The 23,999-nt window shown below is 54.5% G+C and overlaps 1 protein-coding gene across 2 annotated transcripts in view; it reads right to left on the bottom strand.

Annotated features, from left to right (window-relative positions):
• Window positions 1-16,693, bottom strand: part of LOC137357566 (macrosialin-like) — a 28,465-nt gene extending 11,772 nt beyond the window's left edge. For both annotated transcript variants that reach the window (XM_068023988.1, XM_068023989.1), the window contains exons 1-2: window positions 16,527-16,693; window positions 5,431-6,074 (exon numbers count right to left, since the gene is read on the bottom strand). In XM_068023988.1, the coding sequence (XP_067880089.1) occupies window positions 5,431-6,074; window positions 16,527-16,575 (693 nt within the window). In that variant the 5' untranslated portion in view covers window positions 16,576-16,693. The remainder of the gene's footprint in view (window positions 1-5,430; window positions 6,075-16,526) is intronic.
• Window positions 16,694-23,999: the final 7,306 nt, after the last annotated feature.

Here is a 23,999-nt window from a genome sequence, read left to right as displayed (position 1 = left end):
CAACGCTCGGCCCCTGCAGGAAAGCACTCGGAGCAGCGCCCCAGCCGAGCGTTGACTTTCGCCTCCAACTCCTGCCAGTTTGCCGGCCAGGCTTCCTCAGCGGGGCTAAGGTGGACTCCCAGATAGAGGAGGAGCGTGGTGCTCCATGCAAAAGGTGTCATCTCCTCCGGCAGGGAGTCCACCTGCCACTGACCAACCAGGAGTCCGGAACATTTCTCCCAATTGATCCTCGCGGAGGACGCGGCAGAAAAGGTCTGCTGGCAGTCGCGCATCCTCCGCAAGTCAACGGGATCTGTGACCGCGAGAAGCACGTCGTCGGCGTAAGCCGAGAGGACGACCCGCATGGCCGGCCCGCGCAGAGCCAATCCCGTCAACCTCCTGCGAAGCAGGCACAGGAAGGGCTCCACGCAGATGGTATACAATTGGCCGGACATGGGGCACCCCTGACGCACTCCTCTCCCAAATCGAAGGGGCGCCGTCAAGGACCCGTTAACTTTGACTAGACACTCTGCAGCGGCGTATAAAAGTCGGACCCGGGCCACGAAATGCGGCCCGAGTCCAAAAGCGCGCAGAGTCCCGAAAAGGTATTCGTGATCCAGCCTGTCGAACGCCTTCTCCTGATCGAGGGAGAGAAAGGCGACCGACTGACCAGTCCTCTGGGAAAAATGGATCAGGTCCCGGACCAGGTGGATGTTGTACTGGATGGACCGGCCCGGGACCGTGTAGGACTGGTCGGGGTGGATCATGTGGGCCAGCACGGAGCCCAGGCGGGTAGACATAGCCCGGGCAAAGATCTTATAATCCGTGCTGAGGAGGGAGACCGGACGCCAGTTTTTAAGCAGGCGGAGATCGCCCCTCTTCGGCAGCAGGACGATGACCGCCCTGCGCCACGAGAGGGGCATCTCCCCGGTCGCCAGGCTTTCCCCCAGGACCCGCGCGTAATCGTCCCCCAGGACGTCCCAGAACGCCCTGAGGAACTCCACGGTCAACCCATCCAGCCCTGGGGATTTGCCCCTCGAGAGCTGGTGGAGGGCGCCAGTCAGCTCCGCCAACGTGAGCGGAGCCTCCAATCCTTCGGCGCCCTCCGGGCTGACCTGCGGCAGGTCCTCCCACAAAACTCTGCGCGCATCCTCGCTGGACGGATCCGGAGAGAACAACGCACTGTAATAAGTACGGACCAGGAGGCCCATTCCCTCCGGATCCGTGATGGAGGATCCGTCGTCGGCCAGCAGCTCAACAAGCTGCTTACGGACCCCCCGCCATTTTTCCAGCGAGTAGAAGAAGGGAGAGGCGCGGTCCAAATCTTCCAGGATCTGGATACGCGACCTCACGTACGCGCCTCGGGACCCTATGAGCTGCAGGTCCCTCAGCGCGCCCTTCTCTTTGTACGCCTGCCACAGGGCCGGGTCCACGACGGCATGACCGAGGCGGGACTCCATGTCGAGCACCTCCCTCTCAAGGCGCCCGATCTCGGCTTCCCGCCTCTTGGTCGACCCCTTCGCGTACTCCTGACAGAAGACGCAGATGTGAGTCTTGCCCACATCCCACCATAGCCTCAAGGAGGGGAAGCCCCCCTGCTTACTTCTCCAGTCGGCCCAGAATCGACAGAACGAGTCCCGAAATCGCACGTCCTCCAGCAGCCGGTTGTTAAAGTGCCGGTACGCGGACCCCGCCCGCGTGCAGAGCGGAGTAAACTCCGCCCACACCAGGCGGTGGTCCGAGCACGGCACCAGCTGCATGGAGGCCGCCGAAACGCGGGAGACGTACGCCTGCGAAATGTAGAGGCGGTCGATTCGCGACCCCCCTCCTCCAGACCTCCACGTGAAGGCGCTGGAGTCGGGATGGAGATTCCGCCAGACGTCCACCAAGTTAAGGGAGCTGATCAGTCCCCTCAACTTCTCCACCGACGCTTGGCCGCGCTGGGGACCGGAGCGATCCCCCACCTCGAGGGTGCAGTTAAAATCCCCCCCGAGGATGATGCACTCGCCGCTATCGATGGAGCTCAAGAGAGCGGACACTTCTTCAAAGAAGCGCGCTTGCAAAGCGCCGGGCCTGGGCGCGTACACGTTCACAAAGTGGAGCGGCACGCTACCCAGGCGAACGGCGAGGTGGAGCAAGCGGCCCGGCACTAGCTCCTTGACCCCCAAGATCTCCGGCTGAAAAGTCGGGGCCAACAAGATAGCCACCCCACTAGAAATAGGGGTGAGGTGACTCATGTAGACCCCACCCTGCCACTCCAGGAGCCAGGTGGCTTCGTCTCCCGGAACGGTGTGGGTTTCCTGCAGAAAGCTCACCGCGTATCTCCCTTCCCTAAGGACTGAGAGATTGTGAAATCTGCAGTGAGCCCCTCTGCTGCCGTTGATGTTGAGGCTGGCTATGGTTATCTTCATGTCAAAGGTAATTAAAACCCGTCACAAACACCTCACTGTGAGGAGGGAGTGGAAGTGCACCTGGCCCTCCACTCCCCCAGCAACCCATTGAGGAACACATTAAAACGGCGCCTCTCAACCAGTTTCACGTCCGCGCGCTTGCCCGCTATCTTAAGGGCGGCACGGACGGACTGGATGATCAGCGCCAGATTCGACCAACGGTCGAGGGCCAGCTGAACTTTACTGCGGCAACCCCTGCAAGCCGCGAGGAAATCCCGGAGTTCCGCTGTGGGGATGAGAGGAGATTCGGTGGGAGGCACGAGGGACTCCACTGGCGATGGAATCAAGATCGTCCTCCGTGCCCCGCACCGAATCCCCATCCTCCTCCGGGTCGTCACCGCCAGCGGCCGACACATCTACCACACACTGTGGGGCGGACGTCCCGGCCGCGCCAGCTGGTCCCGCCTCCGTCACGATCCCACCCCCAGGATCGATGGCGGAGGAGTCCTCTCTGGGTTCTATTGTGAAACTGGAGCCTGTAGGCACCAGCGGATCAAGACCCCCCTCCACCTCCGTCCCCAGGCCAATGAGTGGTCCAGGGGAGACAGAAGTTCCGGACTCCGGGAAACCAGCCGGAGCCGAGACTGGAGGCGGCGAGAGGAGGCCATCTCCCGCTCCGCCAGCACCCACAGGCCCAGCAGATGGGGCAGCATTCTTAGTTATAACTGGGTCGGGTGTCTCCTGGTTGGTGGTGGACTCCGGCTGGGAGGCCCGACCCTCTGGGGCCTCGCCCTCCCCTTCATTCAGGGCACCCGACCCAGTAGCAGTGGCGGAATGGGCGGCTTCCCCAGGCTCCCCCACCACAAGCAGGGCCCCACTTACTCCTTCAGGAGGGGCCTCATGTACCGGGGCCATCCCCTCCCCTCCATCCTGAGGAATAGAGAGCACCTGCCCGGACTTTGTAGCCTTGGTGGTGGCGGTAGGGGGAACCTGAGGACCAGAAACAGGAGGCAGCTCCCCTCCAACAGATGGGCCCTGCACCTCAGGGCCCTGTGTTATTTCTGTGGAGGGGTGCCTTCTCCTCTTTTTCGCACTTGGGCGCGGAGACTCAGAGACCTCCATGTCATCAGAGGCCTCCGCACCCTTTTTTCCCTTTTTAGTCACCCTGGGCCTGAGCCCAGCCCTGGGACAGGTGGATTCCATGGGAATGGGCTTTGGGCTGAGCTCAGGCTCGGGTTGAGTCAAAGTGTCCAGGGGACGCGCCTCACGATGTTTCTTTTTTCCCCGCCTCTTCCTTCCGCTCGGACGGACGCTCCCTTCCCCGCCAGAGGCTGTGAAAACCACAGCCTCCGGAACCGACTGAGCGGTGTCTATTGGATGTGCGGGGGGAGTGGGAGGAGGTGCTGTGGAACCACTCTGGGCCGCCGAGGTGGAGCTGGCGGCCGGGAGGTTGGGGCAGTTCTTACGAACATGCCCCACCCCCTTGCAGACGTGGCACCGTGCCCCATCCGAGGTCCAGAAGACGCGGTAGGCCGTCCCCTGGAACTCCACATAAAATTGGCCCTCCGTGTCCTCCTCCCGCGCCAGCTGCATAAATAACTGGCGGCGGAAGGAGTAGACATGTTGGAGGCTGTGCTCCCGAAGACCAAGCCGGACTGGGGTGATCCCCGACCTCACCTCCCCCAGTTGGTGCAGGTGGGGGAGCAGGAGATCACTGGGAATGAAGGGTGGGACGTTGGACAACATTATCCGATGCGCAGTGGCCCCCAGAGGGTCCACTGGCAGGAAGGTCCCCCCCACAGCGAGCCCCTTACTCAGGGCCAGGGACACCGCCCGCTCGGTCCTCAAAAAGAACACAGCCTTCCCATACATCTTTGAGGCCGCAACAATGGCCGAGGGGCCGACAACCTCGGCCATTGCCTTTACGCAGGCCTCAATAGACATGTTGGGGTGGGGATAGCTCTTCACCCCATGGCTGCATGTCAATAATTTAAAGGGTGACGGGGCCACGTGGGCAACCACAGAAGCTGCAGCTGCGTAGGTAGTAGAGGGCCCCGCCACCGGTGATGAAGGGCTTGCCATGGGTCTAACAGCTAAACCCACCCCAAATTGTGGGCTTGCACACTAAATATCAGAGATTCACAGAAAAAATTGAATATGTATTAAAGACAAACAAACAAACAACAGGTTAGTGGAGAGGCTGAGGTAATAGAGGAGAGGTAAAGGCAGGCTGTAAGGGATGACTTGCTTTCTGGAGGTGGTGCTCACAGTACACTTAAAACAGTCTTTGAACTTGGTCTTCCGGTCTTCTGGTTGGGGGAGTCGTCTTCACCTGGGTCAGCTGAAGCTCCCCAGGCACTATCTATCCCCTTCCGTCTGTTTAGCTGGGCAGCTTCAGCTGACACAGGCTTGGCAATTGGGGTGGGGAGGGAGCTTTCCTGTGTGCTTTTGCAGCAGCACAGATTCCTGTTGAATTGGCAGCCCCACCCCTTGTTGTTCCAGCCACTTGTTCCTCCCCCAACAGTCCAAAGCAAATTACTGGTGTTCAGCACCCACCTCCAGACAAAGCCTTGTTTCCAACAAAAAAAAGAATGTCTCTTTCTTCTCTTTTAAAGGTGATTGTTGTTGGAGTTTTCCTCTGCTTGTTTGTAGCTGCTCTCCCTTGCTCAGTGCAGCTCCTCTCTCCACCTCTGCAACCTCCAACTGCCACCAGCACTCTCAGCTGAGGCTCGTTGCTGCAATCAGCAGTCAGCACTCCAATTAGACAGCAGCCAACCCCAGTGCTGTATCTGTCCTGTGAGTGTTTGATGGGGACAGTGTAGAGGGAGCTTTACTCTGTATCTAACCCCGTGCTGTTCCTGTCCTGGGAGTGTTTGATGGGGACAGTGTAGAGGAAGCTTTACTCTGTATCTAACCCCGTGCTGCTCCTGTCCTGGGAGTGTTTGATGGAGACAGTGTAGAGGGAGTTTTACTCTGTTCTTAACCTGGGTGTTTGCTGACTATGAGGCTGTTCCATTTCGTTGCATTGACATCTAGGAAAGGATTAAACTGTTTTACTCACCGTCTCCTTCTTTTTGGTCTTGTATTGGACCCGGAGCTGTAATTTCAGTGCTGCCATTGCACAGACAGTCTTGTTGTTTGTCACTTTGTAGTTTCCTTTTTGGAGCTCAGGTGGAGAGGTTGGATGCATGGTAGTGGTCAGCACTGAATGTGTCGTGTGGTTGGCCGGGGCGGCGGTCGTGTGATTGGCCGGGGCGGCGGTCGTGTGATTGGCCGGGGCGGCGGTCGTGTGATTGGCCGGGGCGGCGGTCGTGTGATTGGCCGGGGCGGCGGTCGTGTGATTGGCCGGGGCCGCGGTGGTGTGATTGGCCGGGGCCGCGGTGGTGTGATTGGCCGGGGCCGCGGTGGTGTGATTGGCCGGGGCCGCGGTGGTGTGATTGGCCGGGGCCGCGGTGGTGTGATTGGCCGGGGCCGCGGTGGTGTGATTGGCCGGGGCCGCGGTGGTGTGATTGGCCGGGGCCGCGGTGGTGTGATTGGCCGGGGCCGCGGTGGTGTGATTGGCCGGGGTGGTATGACGGGTGGCCGGAGTACTGGCCGGGAGCAGTGTGACTGGTCTCTTGGGGCTCACTGTGGTCGCAGGCAGCAAAGTGACCGGTGTCGGTCTCGGAGGGCAATTCAGTCCCTCACACTGGACATCACTATTTGCTGCAAAGAAAAAGGAAACTATGAATATAATTGATTGGAAATTACTGATGTGTCCCTGACAATCACTCCTGGACGAGCACTGAACACGGGCACCAAAGCTGGTAAGTTAGATGCTAATCTCTCATGGCCACAGGGCATTCCTCACAACAAGGTCTGCGATCAGTCACATTTCTCAACATCAATTTCTCAAAGCTTGTGTGTTTAACAAAACAAATTTTGCAAAGCCAAATTAGGATGTTCAAAATTCCTTCAATCTCAGTTCCCAACTTTCAGGTTATGAATCACTGGTAAGAACGAACACAAGCTGCACCGAACCAGGAAACTGTAAGCAGGTGATGCCAAGAGTCGAACCCTTTTTTTCGAACCTCATTCACCACTCAGCACCTCCAATCAGGCAGCAGCCAACCCAGTTTTTTTTTCTTTTTTGAAGGTGGCCTTTATTCCTCAGGCCCCCTTTATATATATTTTTTTTAAATAACTTTATTAAAATCGAATAAATAAACAAAAAACTCAAATTAAAATGCCATTCTCGGCGTCGACAATGCACTCCAGTCCCTGCGGTTGCGGAAGGCCTCAAGCGTACTGGAGGACACCGCATGCTCCTTCTCCAGGGACACCCGGGCACGAATGTAACCGCGGAAGAGGGGCAGGCAATCGGGGAGGACGGACCCCCTGACGGCCCACAGCCTGGACCTGTGAATTGCCACCTTGGCCAGGCCCAGGAGCAGACTGGCGAGGAGATCCTCCTCCCGGCCCACGCCCCTCCACACCGGGTGCCCAAAGATCAGGAGCGTGGGACTGAAGTGCAGCCAGACCTTGAGGAGCAGCCCCTTCAGATACTCAAAGAGGGGCTGCAACCTCACACAATCCATAGATACATGCAACACGGACTCGTCCAGGCCGCAGAAATTACAGGCAGCCTGGGAGTCCGTGAACCTACTTAAAAGTCTATTGCACGGGACTACCCCGTGCAACACCCTCCACCCCAGGTCCCCGATGTAAGGGGGTGGGGGGGGGGGGGGGGGGGGGGAGAACTCTCGCATAGAGAGAACTCCATCAGGGTTTCCCCACGCCGCCAGATGGCAACGCGGACCGCCAAGGTGTGTCCGGCCGGCTGACGAGGGCGAGGAAGTGAAGAGTGTGCAGGAGCAGCCCGTACAGGAAACCCCTCCACGCTGATTGGAACGGCACGGAGGACATTTCCGAGAGGCGGCTTGGGTTGTGCGGGACCGGCTCCCGAGTAGGGTTTTGGGGCCTGGGTCCAATGAGCAGTTCCGGCCGAGCGGTGGTCTGCTCGGCCGGGATTGCTCCGTACTCCCGAGCCCCCTCGCCACCCGCAGTGAGGGGCGTCCCGGGGGTTTCGGCTACTCCTCCACCCGCCGGTCCGTCCCCGGAGTCGGCCGCCCGGACAGCCGAGGCGCTCTCCTCCGCTGGCGGGGGAGCGCCCTGACTGGAGGCGACCATGTTCCAGACTCGGAATAGATCCCGGTAAAAGACAGGCAACTCCCTCAGAGAGGCGCGGCTAACGGACTCCACCGGGAGCTGCGTGTCGTCTTGAAGACAGTGACACTGGTGGAAAAAATACGTCGCCAGCGCACACCATCTGGGAGGACGCTCGACGTACAGGTATCTCTGCAGGGTCCGAAGGCGGAGAGTCACAGCCTGGGTGCGGACGCACACCAGCGACTGACCGCCCTCCTCAATCGGGAGACTCAGGACTGCGGCAGAGACCCAGTGTTTCCTCTTGCCCCAGAAAAAAATCGACGAGTTTTTTCTGGATCTTGGTGGCAAATACAGGGGGCAGGGCCAAAGTGACCAACCGGTACCACAACATGGAGGCCACCAGTTGGTTTATGACCAGCGCTCGGCCCCTGTAGGAAAGCACTCGGAGCAGTCCTGTCCAGCGCCCCAGCCAAGCGGTGACTTTCGCCTCCAACTCCTGCCAGTTTGCCGGCCAGGCTTCCTCAGCGGGGCTAAGGTGGACTCCCAGATAGAGGAGGTGCGTGGTGCTCCACACAAAAGATGTCATCTCCTCCGGCAGGGAGTCCACCCGCCACTGACCCACCAGGAGTCCGGAACATTTCTCCCAATTGATCCTCGCGGAGGATGCGGCAGGAAAGGTCTGCTGGCAGTCGTGCATCCTCCGCAAGTCAACGGGATCTGTGACCACGAGGAGCATGTCATCGGCGTAAGCTGAGAGGACGACCTGTTCACGCACAGCCAATCCCGTCAACCTCTTGCGAAGCAGGCACAGGAAGGGCCCAACGTAGATGGTATACAATTGGCTGGACATGGGGCATCCCTGACGCACTCCTCTCCCAAAGCGAAGGGGCGCCGTCAAGGACCCGTTAACTTTGACTAGACACTCTGCGGTGGCATATAAAAATCGGACCCGGGCACTAATTGCGGCCCGAGTCTGAAAGCGCGCAGAGTCCCGAAAAGGTATTCGTGATCCACCCTGTCGAACGCCTTCTCCTGATCGAGGGAGAGAAAGGCGACCGACTGACCAGTCCTCTGGGAAAGATGGATCAGGTCCCGGACAAGGTGGACGTTGTCCTGGATGGACCGGCCCGGGACCGTGTAGGACTGGTCGGGGTGGATCGTGTGGGCCAGCACGGAGCCCAGGCGGGTAGACATAGCCCGGGCAAAGATCTTATAATCCGTGCTGAGGAGGGAGACCGGACGCCAGTTTTTAAGCAGGCGGAGATCGCCCCTCTTCGGCAGCAGGACAATGACCACCTTGCGCCACGAGAGGGGCATCTCCCCGGTCGCCAGGCTTTCCCCCAGGACCCACACGTAATCGTCCCCCAGGACATCAGAGAACACCCTGAGGAACTCCAAGGTCAGCCCATCCAGCCCTGGGGATTTGCCCCTCGAGAGCTGGTGGAGGGCGCCGGTCAGCTCCGCCAACGTGAGCGGAGCCTCCAATCCTTCGGCACCCTCTGGGTTGACTTGCGGCAGGTCCTCCCACAAAACTCTGCGCGAGTCCTCGCTGGACAGATCCAGAGAGAACAACGCACTGTAATACGTCCGGACCAGGAGGCCCATTCCCTCCGGATCCGTGATGGAGGATCCGTCGTCGGCCAGCAGCTCAACGAGCTGCTTACGGACCCCCCGCCATTTTTCCAGCGAGTAGAAGAAGGGTGAGGCGCGGTCCAAATCTTCCAGGATCTGGATCCACGACCTCACGTTCGCGCCTCGGGACCCTATGAGCTACAGGTTCCTCAGCGCGCCCTTCTTCTCTTTGTACGCCTGCCACAGGGCCGGGTCCACGACGGCATGACCGAGGCGGGACTCCAAGTCGAGCACCTCCCTCTCTAGGTGCCCGATCTCGGCTTCCCGCCTTTTGGTCGACCCCTTCGCGTACTCCTGACAGAAGACGCAGATGTGAGTCTTGCCCACATCCCACCATAGCCTCAAGGAGGGGAAGCCCCCCTGCTTCCTTCTCCAGTCGGCCCAGAATCGACAGAACGAGTCCCGAAATCGCTCGTCCTCCAGCAGATGGTTGTTAAAGTGCCAGTACGCGGACCCCGCCCGCGTGCGGAGCGGAGTGAACTCCGCCCACACCAGGTGGTGGTCCGAGCACGGCACCAGCCACCTGGAGGCCGGCGAGATGCGGGAGACGTAGGCCTGCGAAAAGTAGAGGCGGTCGATTCGGGACCCTCCTCCTCCAGACCTCCATGTGAAGGCGCTGGAGTCGGGATGGAGATTCCGCCAGACGTCCACCAAGTTGAGGGAGCCGATCAGTCCCCTCAACTTCTCCACCGACGCTTGGCTGCGCTGCGTACCGGAGCGATCCCCCACCTCGAGGGTGCAGTTACAATCCCCCCTGAGGATGATGCACTCGCCGCTATCGATGGAGCTCAAGAGAGCGGACACTTCTTCAAAGAAGCGCGCTTGCAACGCGCCGGGCCTGGGCGCGTACACGTTCACAAAGTGGAGCGGCACGCTACCCAGGCGAACGGCGAGGTGGAGCAAGCGGCCCGGCACTAGCTCCTTGACCCCCAAGATCTCCGGCTGAAAAGTCGGGGCCAACAAGATAGCCACCCCACTAGAAATAGGGGTGAGGTGACTCATGTAGACCCCACCCTGCCACTCCAGGAGCCAGGTGGCTTCGTCTCCCGGAACGGTGTGGGTTTCCTGCAGAAAGCTCACCGCGTATCTCCCTTCCCTGAGGACAGAGATTGTGAAATCTGCGGTGAGACCCCGTGCTGCCGTTGATGTTGAGGCTGGCTATGGTTATCTTCATGTCAAAGGTACTTAAAACCCGTCACCAACAGCTCACTGTGAGGAGGGAGTGGAAGTGCACCTGGCCTTCCACTCCCCCAGCAACCCATTGAGGAACACATTAAAACAGCGCCTTTCAACCAGTTTCACGCCCCCACCCTTCCCCGCTTTCTTGAGGGCGGCACGGACAGACTGTATGATCAGCGCCAGACTCGACCAACGGCCGAGGGGCAGCTGAACTTTATTGCGGCAACCCCTGCAAACCACGAGGAAATCCCGGAGTTCCGCAGTGGGGATGAGAGGAGATTCGGTGGGAGGCACGAGGGACTCCACCACCTCACTGGCGATGGAATCAAGATCATCCTCCGTGCCCAACACCGAATCCCCATCCTCCTCCGGGTCGTCACCGCCAGCGGCCGACACATCCACCACACACTGTGGGGCTGACGTCCAGGCCGTGCCAGCTGGTCCCACCTCTGTCACGATCCCACCCCCAGGATCGATGGCGGAGGAGTCCTCTCTAGAATGGAACTGGAGCCTGTGGGTGCCAGCGGTTCAGGACCCCCCCTCCACCTCCGTCCCCAGGCCAATGGGCGGTCCAGGGGAGACGGAGGTTCCTGACTCCAGAAATCCAGCCGGAGCCGGGACCGGAGGTGGAGAGAGGAGGCCATCTCCTGCCCCGCCAGCGCCCACAGGACCAGCAGACAAGGCAACATTTTCAACTATAACTGGGTCGGGTATGTCCTGATTGAGTGTGGACTTCGGCTGGGAGGGCCGACCATTTGGGGCCTCACCCTCCCCTCCATTCAGGGCACCCGACCCAGTGGCAGAAAGGGAGGCTTCTCCACGAGTGTCCCCAGGCTCCCCCACCACAAGTAGGGCTTCACTTGCTCCCACAGGAGGGGCTGCATGTAGAGGGGCCTCCCCCTCCCCTCCATCCTGAGGGGTAGGGAGCTTCTGCCCAGACTTTGAGCCTTGATGGTGGTGGTGGTAGGGGGAACCTGGGGACCTGAAACAGGAGACAGCTCCCCTCCAACAGATGGGCCCTGCGCCTCAGGGCCCGTTGTTACCATGGAGGGCTGTCTTCTCCTTTTTTTCCCACTAGGGCGCAGAGGCTCAGAGAACTCCATGTCATTAGAGGCCTGCACCTCTGCACCCTCCTTTTGCCTGGTCACCCTGGGCCTGAGCCCAGCCCTGGGGCAGGTGGGTTCCCCGGGATCCGGCCTTGGGCTGAGCCCAGGCTCGGGTTGTGTCACGGTGTCCAGGGGACAAGCCTCTCGGTGTTTAATTTTCCTCCGCACCTTCCTGCCACTCGGACAGGCACCCCACTCCCCGACGGAGGCCGTGAAAAGAACAGCCTCCGGAACCGACTGAGTAGCATCTTTAGGGGGTGTAGGGGGAGTGGGAGGAGGTGCAGCGGTGCCACCCTGGGCCGCCGAGCTGGAGTTGGCAGCCGGGAGGTTGGGGCAGTTCTTACGAACTTTCCCCACCCCTTTGCAGACATGGCACCGCACCCCGTCCAAGGTCCAGAAGACGCAGTAAGTCGTCCCCTGGAACTCTGTATTGAAGTGGCCCTCTGTAACCTCCTCCCGCGCCAGCTGCATGAATAACTGGCGGCAGAAGGAATACCCATGCCGGAGGCTGTTCTCACGAAGAACGAGCGGGACTGGGGTGAGCCCCATCTTTACCTCCCCCAGATGCTGCAGGTGGGGTAGGAGGAGCTCACCAGGAATGAAGGGCGGGACATTTGACAAAATGACCCAGTGCGCAGTGGCCTCCAGGGTGTCCAATGGCAGAAAGGTCCCACCCACGGTGAGCCCCTTGCTCAGAACCAGGGACACCGCCCGCTCGGCCTTCAGGAAAAGCACTGCCTTCCCGTACATTATAGAGGCTGCAACAACGGCCGAATGGCCGACAACCTCGGCCATTGCTTTCACGCATGCCTCGATTGTTCAGGTGGACGTAGCTCTTGACCCCATGCTTCAATGTTATCATTGCAAACGGTGATGGGGCAACGGGTGCAGCTGCAGCATAGGTGCGAGAAGGCCCCGCCACCGGCGAAGAGGGGCTTGCCATGGGGTTGAAGAGACACACCCACCCCTAAGAAATAAAGCAAACACTAGTTTTTTTAAACTCAAGCAATATGATGGGAGGGGGGGTGGGGGTAGAGGAGGATAGGTAGAGGGTGAAAAGGAAAAGTAGAGGAGAGTAGAGATTAGGTAGCGGAGTGGTGGAAGGGAGAGAAAGGCTGCAAGGATGTTTCTCTTCAATTGGTGGACGGAGCACCTGACTTTAGAGAATACAAAGTCCAGTCTTCTGGTCAGGGGAGGGTTCTTCGCCAGATTCACCTGGAACACCCGGTTCTTTCCACTTTCTGCTCTTGTTACAAAAGGTTTCTTCACCCGGGCGGCTCCAGCCATCCCGAGCCACACAGTTGGGGTGGGGAGGGAGACCCCTTAGTGCAAGATGGAGGAAAACACAACAGCAAATACAGGGGCCCCCTAGAGAATCTTTCAGCCCCACCCCTGTATCCTCCGGCATCTCCTCCCTCCCCCAACACTCCAAGCAAAACAGTTCACCAGTGCTCCAACACCCACCTCTCCAAATAACTCACAGGTCTTTTGCACCAATAGACAGACTCAATTCCACATTTGTGTTATAGTTTGTCGTTGTTTGTTCTCAGTTCTCTCCTCTCTAGTTCCAGCTCCCACAGGTGCAGCTGCTTCAGCTGATTACACACAGGAAGTGCTCCACAAACTGCCCAACCAATCCCGTACTGTACCTGCCCTGAGAGTGTTTGATGGGGACAGTGTGGAGGGAGTTTTACTGTATCTAACCCTGTGCTGTAAGGGCACTGGGAACGTTCCAGTTCCCCAGGATTAAAATCCCTCACCTGGATTAACACATAAAATAACTTTCAAAAAAGTTTAACTCTAATGTAAAGCTTCATCTCACACCCAGGGAGGAGTTGGTCTTTTTTTCACACATTTTTACAGGAAGCTGGGGGTTCAGCACCTACAAGAGGAAGTCATACCACAGCTGCAAAGAATTAACTATCCTCGTTGTGCTGATAGTTTTAAATTATTGAGCGGAGGGAATGGCTTTTCGGCTAATTTGGGTGTTTACAGGAACAACCCTTATCCAGTGACCACTGGGTTAGAGGGGTGTGATTCAACAACGTGTATTTATATAGCAGCTCTAAAGTAGTTTAAATCCTCTCAGGGTGTATTCAAATAAAACAGTAACATCGAGCCATATAAGGAGATATTAGGGCAAGTGACCAAAAGCTTGGTTAAAGGAGGAGAAAGAGGCGGAGGGGTTTAGGGAGGGAATTCCAGAGCTTAGGGCCCAGGGAGCTGAAGGCACGGTCACTAATGGTGGAGCGGTTAAAATCGGGGGATGGACAAGAGTCCGGAATTAGAGGAACGCAGAGATCTCGGAGGGTTGTAGGGCTGGTGGAAGTTACAGAGAAATAAAGACGTGCACCTTTCACAATCACTGCACATCTCAAAGCACTTTACAGTGTAGTCATTATTGTGATGTGGGAAATGTAACAACCAATTTGTGCACAGCACAAACAGCAATGTGAGAACGACCAGTTCATCTGTTTTTTGTGATGTTGGTGGGATTTGGGGAGGGTCATGTGGGTGGGGGAGGGATCTGACACCAACCTGGGGATTTAATTTAGATTAACTAGTCTCACAGCAGGGAGAAGTTGGAAGGGGATCTCCCAGATTTTGTTTGTGTTTCTCTGGGATGTTTCATAATGGACATGGTATGAATCACGTGTTGCCCTTTTGATACCAGGAGCTAACAGACTCTTCAACAGGACAACAAGGAGGATACAACACGGAACCAGGCCATTCAGGCTCAACTAAGGGGGAGTTGACACTTGGTGTGACCCCGGCTGGGCACTGACCCTTGCATGAACCTTGCTGGAAAAATTGACACAGCGCGACCCTGGCTGGGGGGATTTGGCCTTTGAGTTGACCCTGCCGGGGGCAATTGACCCTTGGCGTGACCCTGGCTGGGGGTGGGGGGTGGGGGGGGGGGGCACTGACCCTTGGCGTGACCCTGACTGGGGGCAACACCGACCCTTGGTGTGACCCTGGCTGGGGGGGGCACTGACCCTTGGTGTGACCCTGACCCTTGGCGTGACCCTGACTGGGGGCAACACCGACCCTTGGTGTAACCCTGGCTGGGGGGGGGCACTGACCCTTGGTGTGACCCTGACCCTTGGCGTGACCCTGACTGGGGGCAATTGACCCTTGGTGTGACCCTGGCTGGGGGGGGCACTGACCCTTGGTGTGACCCTGGCTGGGGGGGGCACTGACCCTTGATGTGACCCTGACCCTTGGCGTGACCCTGACTGGGGGCAACACTGACCCTTGGCGTGACCCTGGCTGGAATGAACCTGCTGGACTGAGAGAGCTGTGCTAGCCACCTCTCCACAAGCACCTCTTGGAATCCTGACCCTGGGAGTACCTGGAGCTCCATATCCCACCTCCTGCTCCTGTTATTGATATTTTATGCTAATGTGAAGATAATTCCTGGCAGAGAATCAGTGGCTGCAGAACGAAAGACTTCTCGCAAAAAGAAGTCAGAAAGGAGAAGTGGGAGTAAATGGGTGAATAAATCTCCCTGCAGAGAGAGAGAGAGGGATGAACACATCTCATATTACAGGTGCATCATTTTACAGTTATTTCTATAAATTCTGAAACCATGGGGTTCTGTTTGTGTTTGGAGGCAATGAGAAAGACGGGAGAGTAGCAGGAGAAAGGGAAAGGGGGTAGATGAAGAGAGTGGGAGAGGGAGAGCAAGATAGAACAGAGACAGTGAGTGAGGGAGCAGAGAGAGAGAGAGAGAGAGAATGAGAGACAGCAGAGGGGGAAGAGAACAGAGAGAGGGAGAGTAAGAGCAGCAGCAGAGAGGGAGTGATTGAGGGAGCGGAGAGAGCGCGGGACAGACAATTAGCATTACATTGCTGCAGGAACCAAATACCAACAATATTTCAAAAACTAATAAAAGGGCAAGAAGGAAGAGGAGAAATTTGAATTGAATGTGCAGGAAGTAAAAGGAACTGCAGATAAAGTAACAGACAAAAGGAATAGGAGATTACATAAACATGGATAATCCATAGTTTTTTATATATATTCTTTCTTTTGGGCCTCCTTATCTCGAGAGACAATGGATACGCGCCTATCTCTATCATATATAAGCGAAGTCTGAGAGAAATGTACTAGGCAGAGAGCCCCAAACCCCTGTAAAACCCGACTACATCATATGATTACATAGAATGGTGGAATGATACATCATAGAAGGCGGCCATTCGGCCCCTCACGCCTGTGCCAGCTCTTTGAACGAGCTATCTAATTAGTCCTACTACACCTACCCCGACACACACACCCCCTCCACCTCTTTCCCCATAGCCTGCAAATCTTTCTCTCTCAACTATTTATCCAATTCCTCTTTGTGAACATTATTTGTCCAACATCTTAATCAACACGGGGGATCCAACCCAATCAATGGGTGATCTTTGAGGGATTTCAGTTATGCAGAGACTGGAGAAGCTGGGATTGTTCTCCCTTAGAGCAGAGGAGGTTAAGGGGGAGATTTAATCGAGGTGTTCAAAATCATGAGGGGGTTTTAATGTAGTAAATAAGAACAAACAAAGAACAAAGAACAGTACAGCACAGGAACAGGCCATTCGGCCCTCCAAGCCTGCGCCGTAAGGAGAAACTGTTTCCAGCGGCGGGAGGGTCGGTAACCAGAGAGACACAGATTGAAGAGATAATCGGTAAAAGAACCAGAGGAGAGAGAGGAGGAGAAATGTTTTTTAAAATGCATTGAGTTATCAAAGAGCCAGCACAGGCAGGATGGGCCGAACGGCCTCCTGTATCATTCTACGACTGGCTGTTAATTTTGCAAGGCTGTTCGGAAATAAATGGAACGCGATCATTCTGCGGAAACGAGTGCAGAAAAAAAGTGAGAAATCTCAATATTTAAACCAGTAAATCGACTTCCCCGCCCAAGCAAATTCCACCACAACATGCAACTATCCAGAGTTAAACTTTTTAAAATGGTGCTTTTTAATCGCTCTTGTGAAATTCCTCCCTTCAATCCTGTTGGAATATCTAAAACAAAACGACGGTAAGTTCTGGTTTGGTTTTGTTTTTTAACACTGGACCGCTCTGCTCGCAGGCTTTGAACTGATTGCAAACTCACCAGAAGGGATTGCCATGAGGAAAAGCCACAGTAAAGTTACCGGAGACATTGTCCTGCTGCGTCTCTCGCCTGTTACACAGGAATGAGCAGGTTGTGCAGACCAATGACTACTTTTGCCTGGCAGTCAGTCTCTTTTCTCTCTCCTGATGTCGATTTCAGGAAATGAAACTTGACCCTTGAGCACATTCCCCCTGCAATCAACATTCAAAAAAAAAAGTACATGTTGCACCGCGTCACCGCAACATTTCTCACCATCAGCAGAGTTTTTTTCCACTGAGTCACACAGCCACAATGATCAATCCCTCCTCACTACCCTGGGACTGGAAATCATTCCATTAAAAAGCGATAGCATCAAATCTTACAGCGCAGAAGGTCATTCGGCCCATCGTGTCTGTGCTGGCTCTTTGAAAGAGCAATCCAATCAGTCCCACTCACCAACCCCCCCCCCACCCACCCCCGCTCTTTCCCCACAGCCCTGCAAATTTCCCCCCCCCCCCCCTTCCAGTATTTATCCTTTTGAAAGTTACTATTGAATCTGCTTCCACCGCCCTTTCAGGCAGCGCGTTCCAGATCACAACAGTTCACAGTGTAAAATAAATTCTCCTCCTCACCCCCTCTTTTACCGATTATCTTCAATCTGTGCCCCTCTGGTTACTGACCCTCCTGCCACTGGAAACAGTTTCTCCTTATTTACCCTTCATATGATTCTGAACACCTCTGTTAAATCTCCTCTTAACCTTCTCTGCTCTAAGGGGAACAATCCCAGCCTCTCCACATTAACTGAAGTCCCTCATCCCCGGGACCATTCCAGTAAATCTCCCTCCGCACCCTCTCCACGGCCTTGATGTCCTTCTTAAAGTGCGGTGCCCAGAACTGAACAGAAAACTCCAGCTGAGGCCGAACCAGGGCTTTATAAAGGTTTAGCATAACTTCCTTGCTTTTGTGCTCTCTGCCTCTGTTTATAAAGCCCAGCCAGTCACCTTCAGAGATTTGCCATAATGAACTCCCCAGATTTTTCAGTTGCTGGCTGGAAGGCCAGTTATAGCATCAATGGGGCAGGTTTGATAGACCAACTTAGTTTTTTTAGTCCCCTTAAAGTTCATATATTTGTACACCAGCAGCCTGGCTGAGATTGGGAAACTCAGCATAAGTAGGGGAATCTCTCTGGGCTACGTGCCTTCGCAATAGTTAGAGAAAAGCACCACATTGGTTTTCCATTCCCCTTCCAATGCTAGTGTGGGCATTACAGAGCGAAAGTAATTGAGAGTGCACTTCCTTGCCGTGTTTCATGTGACTAACACATGATAGGCTGAGTCAGACCTGAAGCATTCGTTTGGCTCAAGATGTTTCTCTTAAGAGGGTTAACATACAGATTATCCATCATCTAATTAATTAGCTGAACAGGCTCGAGGGGCTGAATGGACCTCCTCCTGTTCCTATGCCTGTCTCCAGGATTAAAAGCTGCTTAATCTCCATCCTTAGTTACTTGCTGATGGAGCAGGGGTAGGCCATGGCTGATCAACCTCAACTTCACGTTCCTGCCCTATCCCCTTATCTTTTAGTGTCTAAAAATCAATCGATCTCAAATCAAATATAGTCAATGACTGAGCAAGCACAGCTCCCTGGGATAGAGAATGCCAAGATTCAGTGAAGAAAGTTTCTCATCTCAGTTTGAAATGGCCAATTCCTCGGTCACCCCGCCCTCTCCTGGGCCTCAGTTACACACTGGGTCTCAATCCCCAAGTCCTCTGGCAAGTAGCCATTCTTCACATGGCTATCCAACTGCAGAGGGCATCACAGCTGGGACGCACTGTTGGCATTTGCATGAGGAGTCAGTGGGAGTAGTCACTTTGGTTTTGTCATTTACACACAACACAGCAGGAGACATGGACAAGGCCCTGTTTATCGTCCATCCCTCAGTTAACAGATGGTTGCTTTTACAACGGATTGACTCACTTGAGTGGGAGAAGCAAGAGTCAAGACCTAAAGGCTGATGCTAACTTGACCCTCCTGATAGGAAGGTGATGGTTTATGTCAAACACCCATTTCACACCCCATCAAGAGGTGTTCAGAGGGCGAGTGAGAGACAGAGGGAAATGTCCCAACTCTAGAAAAGAATGCAAAATCTGCTCCAGCTGCAGTCGATGGGGGTCGAGGTCAAGGAGGATGTCCAAGAGGTGAAGAGCCAGCGGGTCTCGCTCTTTGCCACGGAGGCCTCCAAGATCATTTTCCGATCCAGAGTCCGCTACAGGATGAGACGTGCTTGTGTTACTTCTTCCAAAAGGTTACACAGAGAGAGCTCTGTGATCAGCAGCCTGAAGGAAGAGGATGGCTCGGTAACATCTTCGCAGTCCGACATACTAAGGATCAGCAAATCCTTTTATGCTGGGCTGTATGACGCGAAGCCAACAGACAGCAGAGCCTCCCAGTCCTTCCTGTCATCTATCACAGAGGTCTTAGATGACAGCAGGAGGGAGGGACTGGACAAACCGCTAACTCTGGACGAGCTGACAAAGACCGTCAGGTCCTTCGAGACGAGTAAAACTCCCGGAAGTGACGGCTTACCGGTCGAGTTGTACTCGGCCCTGTGGGACTGGGTCGGCCCGGACCTGCTGGAAGTATACGAGAGTATGCTCCTGGCCGGCAGCATGTCAGAACCCATGAGGAAAGGCATCATCACCCTCATTTACAAGTGGAAGAGGGAGAGGGCAGAAATCAGAAATTGGCGGCCCATCTCACTGCTTAATGTTGACTACAAGATTCTGTCCAAAGTCATAGCCAGTCGAGTCAAGTCTGCTCTGGAGTTGGTGATTCACCCCGATCAGACCTGTACTGTACCCGACAGGAAGATCTCTGATAGTCTCGCACTACTCAGGGATACGATTGCCTACGCACGGGACAGGGGGGTGGACACCTGCCTCATCAGCCTGGACCAGGAGAAGGCTTTTGACAGGATATCGCACACCTACATGATGGACGTGCTTTCCAAAATGGTGTTTGGGGAGGGAATCTGCAATTGGATCAAACTGCTCTGCACAAACATCAGTAGCGCAGTCTCAATCAATGGGTGGGAATCGGAAAGTTTCCCGATCCAATCTGGAGTCAGACAGGGCTGTCCTCTCTCCCCGGTCTTGTTTGTTTGCTGTATTGAACCCTTTGCTGAGTCTATTAGGAAGGATGCGAGCATAAGAGGGGTGACAATCCCAGGCATTGGAGGCACTCAGGTTAAAACCTCCCTCTACATGGATGACGTCACCGTCTTCTGCTCGGATCCGCTGTCCGTGCGCAGACTGATGAACATCTGCGACCAGTTCGAACTGGCCTCGGGAGCCAAAGTTAACCACAGCAAAAGTGAGGCCATGTTCTTTGGGAACTGGGCTGACCGATCCTTTGTCCCCTTCACCGTCAGGTCAGATTACCTGAAGGTGCTGGGGATATGGTTCGGAAGGGCCGGGGTGTGCACCAAAACCTGGGAGGAGCGAGTAGCCAGGGTACAACACAAGCTGAGCATGTGGGAGCAGCGATCTCTCTCCATTGTGGGTAAGAATCTGGTCATCAGGTGCGAGGCGCTCACGTTGTTGCTGTACGTGGCGCAGGTCTGGCCCATACCCCACTCCCGCACTGTGGTGGTCACCCGAGCCATTTTCCGCTTTATCTGGGGATCTAAAATGGACCAGGTCCGGAGGGACACGATGTTCAAACTTCTGGATAAGGGCAGGAAAAATTTACCCACCATCGCCCTCATCCTGATGACCACCTTCGCGTGCAGCTGCACCAAGCTGTGTGTAGACTTCCAGTACACAAACTCCAAGTGTCACTACGTGCTGAGGTTCTATCTGTCCCCGGTGTTGCAAAGGATGGGCCTGGTCACATTGCCGCGGAACGCTCCATGCAGTTGGACCGTGCCGTACCACCTATCCTTCGTGGAGCAGTTTCTGCGGGAAAACACCTTTGACCACCGATCCATCAGGCAGTGGTCTGCACGGAATGTCCTCAAGGCCCTACGGGAAAAGGAGACGGGGGATCCTGTCGGATGGTTCCCCGAGCAGACCGCCAAAGTCATTTTGCGGAATGCCTCATCGCCAGAACTTTCAAACAAGCACCAAGATGTAGCTTGGCTGGTGGTGAGAAGGGCCCTCCCCGTCAGATCCTTCATGCACGCCCGAAGTCTCGCCGCCTCTGCACAATGCCCCCGCGGTGGCTGTGGTGGGGAAGAGACGGTTGCCCACCTCCTCCTTGAATGTGTCTTTGCAAAGCAGGTGTGGAAAGAGATGCAGTGGTTTTTGTCGAGGTTCATCCCAAGCAGCTCTGTAACACAGGAGTCTGTGCTCTACGGGCTGTTCCCAGGGACGCACACCGAGACAAACATCAACTGCTGCTGGAGGACTATCAATTCGGTGAAAGACGCCCTTTGGTCTGCCTGAAACTTGCTGGTCTTCCAGCACAAAGAGTTGTCCACGACCGAATGTTGCAGACTGGCGCATTCCAAGGTCCAGGACTACGTGCTGAGGGACGCACTAAAGCTTGGGGCAGCCGCAGCAAAGGCTCAATGGGGAAAGACCACAGTGTAAGGTCCCCCCACCAAGCTGGACTGAGGGGCTGGATCCATGGGAAACCCCTCGAACTGTATTGGAGAAATTTTGTGTGCTGTAAATGTAAAAATGTAATTGGCATGACAATGAAATGGAAGGGTTGTGAGGCAACTCATGATTGTATAGAAGGAAACTGATCACCTTTGCACGGTTTGTATTTTTTGACTTGATGCTGTTTTAAACTGTTTGGGAATGTATTTTTTACAGATTTTTATGAATAAAGTATGTTTTGGAAATAAAAAAAAAACACCCCATCTGACTTCGGGGTAGGATTGGAGCTGTGATGTGGAATGAGACCAGGTAATTATGACAAGTTCCCTTTCCTGAAGGACATGAGAATAACCCAGATTCATTGTCATTGCCTCTCTGACAGTGCAGCACTCCCTCTGTACTGCCCACCCTGCAGTGAGGGAAGGGGTATAAGAACAGAAATAGCAGAGTAGGTCATTCGACTGCTTGAACCTGCTCCACCATTACGAACATAGCTGATCTGATTGTGGCCTTAACTTCACTTTCCTGCCTGCCCCCATAACCCTTCATGCCCTTGTAGATCAAAAACCTGAACATATTCAGGGCTGTGCTAGACAATGACCCAACCTGCACAGCTCTCGGGGCAAGAGAAGACACTCTTCATCTCCATCTTAAAAGGAAGACCCCTTATTTTGAAACTGTGACCCCAGTTCTAGATTCCCCCAAGAGGGGAAATATCCTATCATCTACCCTGTCAAGCCCCCTCAGAATCTTATGTTTCAATAAGATCACCTCTCATTCTTCTAAACTCCAATGAGTGGAGGCCCATCCTGCTCAATCTTTCCTCATAAGACAACCCCTTCATCCCAGGAATCAGCTGAGCGAACTTTCTCTGAACTGCTTCCAATGCATGTATATTCCTTTTGAAGTAAGGAGACCAAAACTGCACGCAGTACTCTAGGTGCGGTCTCACCAATGCTCTGTACAGTTGTAGCAAGACTTCCCCACTTTTATACTCCATTCCCCTTGCAATAAATGCCAACATTTCATTTGCCTTCCTAATTACTTGCTGTACCTGCATGCTGACTTTTTTAGATTCATGTACAAGGATACCCAGGACCCTTGGTAACGCAGCATTCTACAGTCTCTCTCCATGTAAATAATATTCTGCTTTTCTATTCTTCCTGCCAAAGTGGACAACCTCACATTTTCCCACATTAGACACTATCTGCCAAATGTGTGCCCACTCACCTAACTAGCTATACCCCTTTGCAGATACTTGTGTCCTCACAACTTGCTTTCCTATGTATCTCTGTATTGTCCGCTACATTAGAGTCAGTTCTCCTATCATGGCACCTCTCCATCTCTCAACTCTCTGCTGCTCCAATCCCAGCCTCTTGCACATTCCAGTTTCAATTGCTCCAACATTATGCCTTCAGCTGCCTAGGCCCCATGCTTTGGCATTCCCTCCCGAAACTTTCCTTTAAAATTCTCTTCAAATCTACTTCTTGGATCCAACTCTTGGGCACCTGTTCCAAATTCTCTTTTATTTTGGAAACTGTCCCTGATTGAGCGGCCATTCTGCCAAGGCAAGTGGTAACACGCCAACAGCACCATCTATTGTCCAAGGGAGTTAAACGGGGCCAGAACTGGCCTGCACCGCTTAAGTCTACCGTAAAGCTTGGCTCGGGTATAAAATTAAAACCCAACCCGACCACAGCCAACCCAACACGAGTCTCTTTCATCCGTTCCGGTAGCAGGCTATTCCTGCAGCTGGAGTTGTGGGGAATCATGGGTAAGCCTGATCCTGAAGTGACTTCCCAGAAGTAGTAGCCAGCCCAACCCGACCCCAGCCCGATTACTGGACTCTGAATTTCGACCCGACACATGTAGTCGGGTCTAGTTGGCCTCGGGTCGGGTAGGCAGGCTTTAGTCTACCAAACATATCCCCAGGCCAGGGCAGCTTTGCCAGATTTTCCATGCTTCCCTCCTCCTCTGGACCCATCTTTGCCTCCTGCTAGTGGGAATAAAGTGGTAGAATGATTATCTCGTGCAAAGATTAGAGCAAAAGCAGTGCTAATAGGAAACTTTAACTTTCATGTGTGATGAGACAAGATTAATTAATGACCTCATAGTAAAGGTGCCCTTAGGTAGCAGTGATCACAATTGGATTTCACATTCAGTTTGAGGGTGAGAAGAGCAGATCTAAGACTAGTGTTTTTAACTTAAAAAAGGGTAATTATGAGGGTTTGAGGACAAAGTTGGCTAAAATAAACTGGGAAATCAGGTTAAGGGATAGGTCAGTAGAGATGCAATGGCAGACATTTAAGGAGATATTTCATAACACTCAGAAAAGATACATTCCGATGAGAAAGACAGATTTCTAGAGGAAGGACGGACCATCTGTGGCTAACTAAGGAAGTTAAAGACAGTATGAAATTGAAAGAAAAAGCATACAAACCAGCAAATAGCGGTAGGTCAGAAGATTGGACAGAATATAAAAAACAAAGAATGTCAAACAATGAGTACGAGAGAAAGCTAGCTAGAAATGTTTTTTATTCATTCATGGGATGTGGGTGTCACTGGCTAGGCCAGCGTTTATTGCCCATCCCTAATTGCCCTCGAGAAGGTGGTGGTGAGCTGCCTTCTTGAACCGCTGCAGTCCATGTGGGGTAGGTAGACCCACAGTGCTGTTAAGAAGGCAGTTCCAGGATTTTGACCCAGCGACAGTGAAGGAACGGCGATATAGTTCCAAGTCAGGATGGTGTGTGATTTGGAGGGGAACTTGCAGGTGGTGGTGTTCCCGTGCATTTGCTGCCCTTGTCCTTCTAGTTGGTAGAGGTTGCGGGTTTGGAAGGTGCTGTCGAAGGAGCCTTGGTGCATTGCTGCAGTGCATCTTGTAGATGGTACA

Source organism: Heterodontus francisci, chromosome 48 (genome assembly GCF_036365525.1).
Source record: "Heterodontus francisci isolate sHetFra1 chromosome 48, sHetFra1.hap1, whole genome shotgun sequence".
Lineage (NCBI taxonomy): Eukaryota > Metazoa > Chordata > Chondrichthyes > Heterodontiformes > Heterodontidae > Heterodontus > Heterodontus francisci.
Note: the sequence above shows the minus strand (reverse complement) of the source record. Positions and strands in the feature narration are given on the sequence as shown.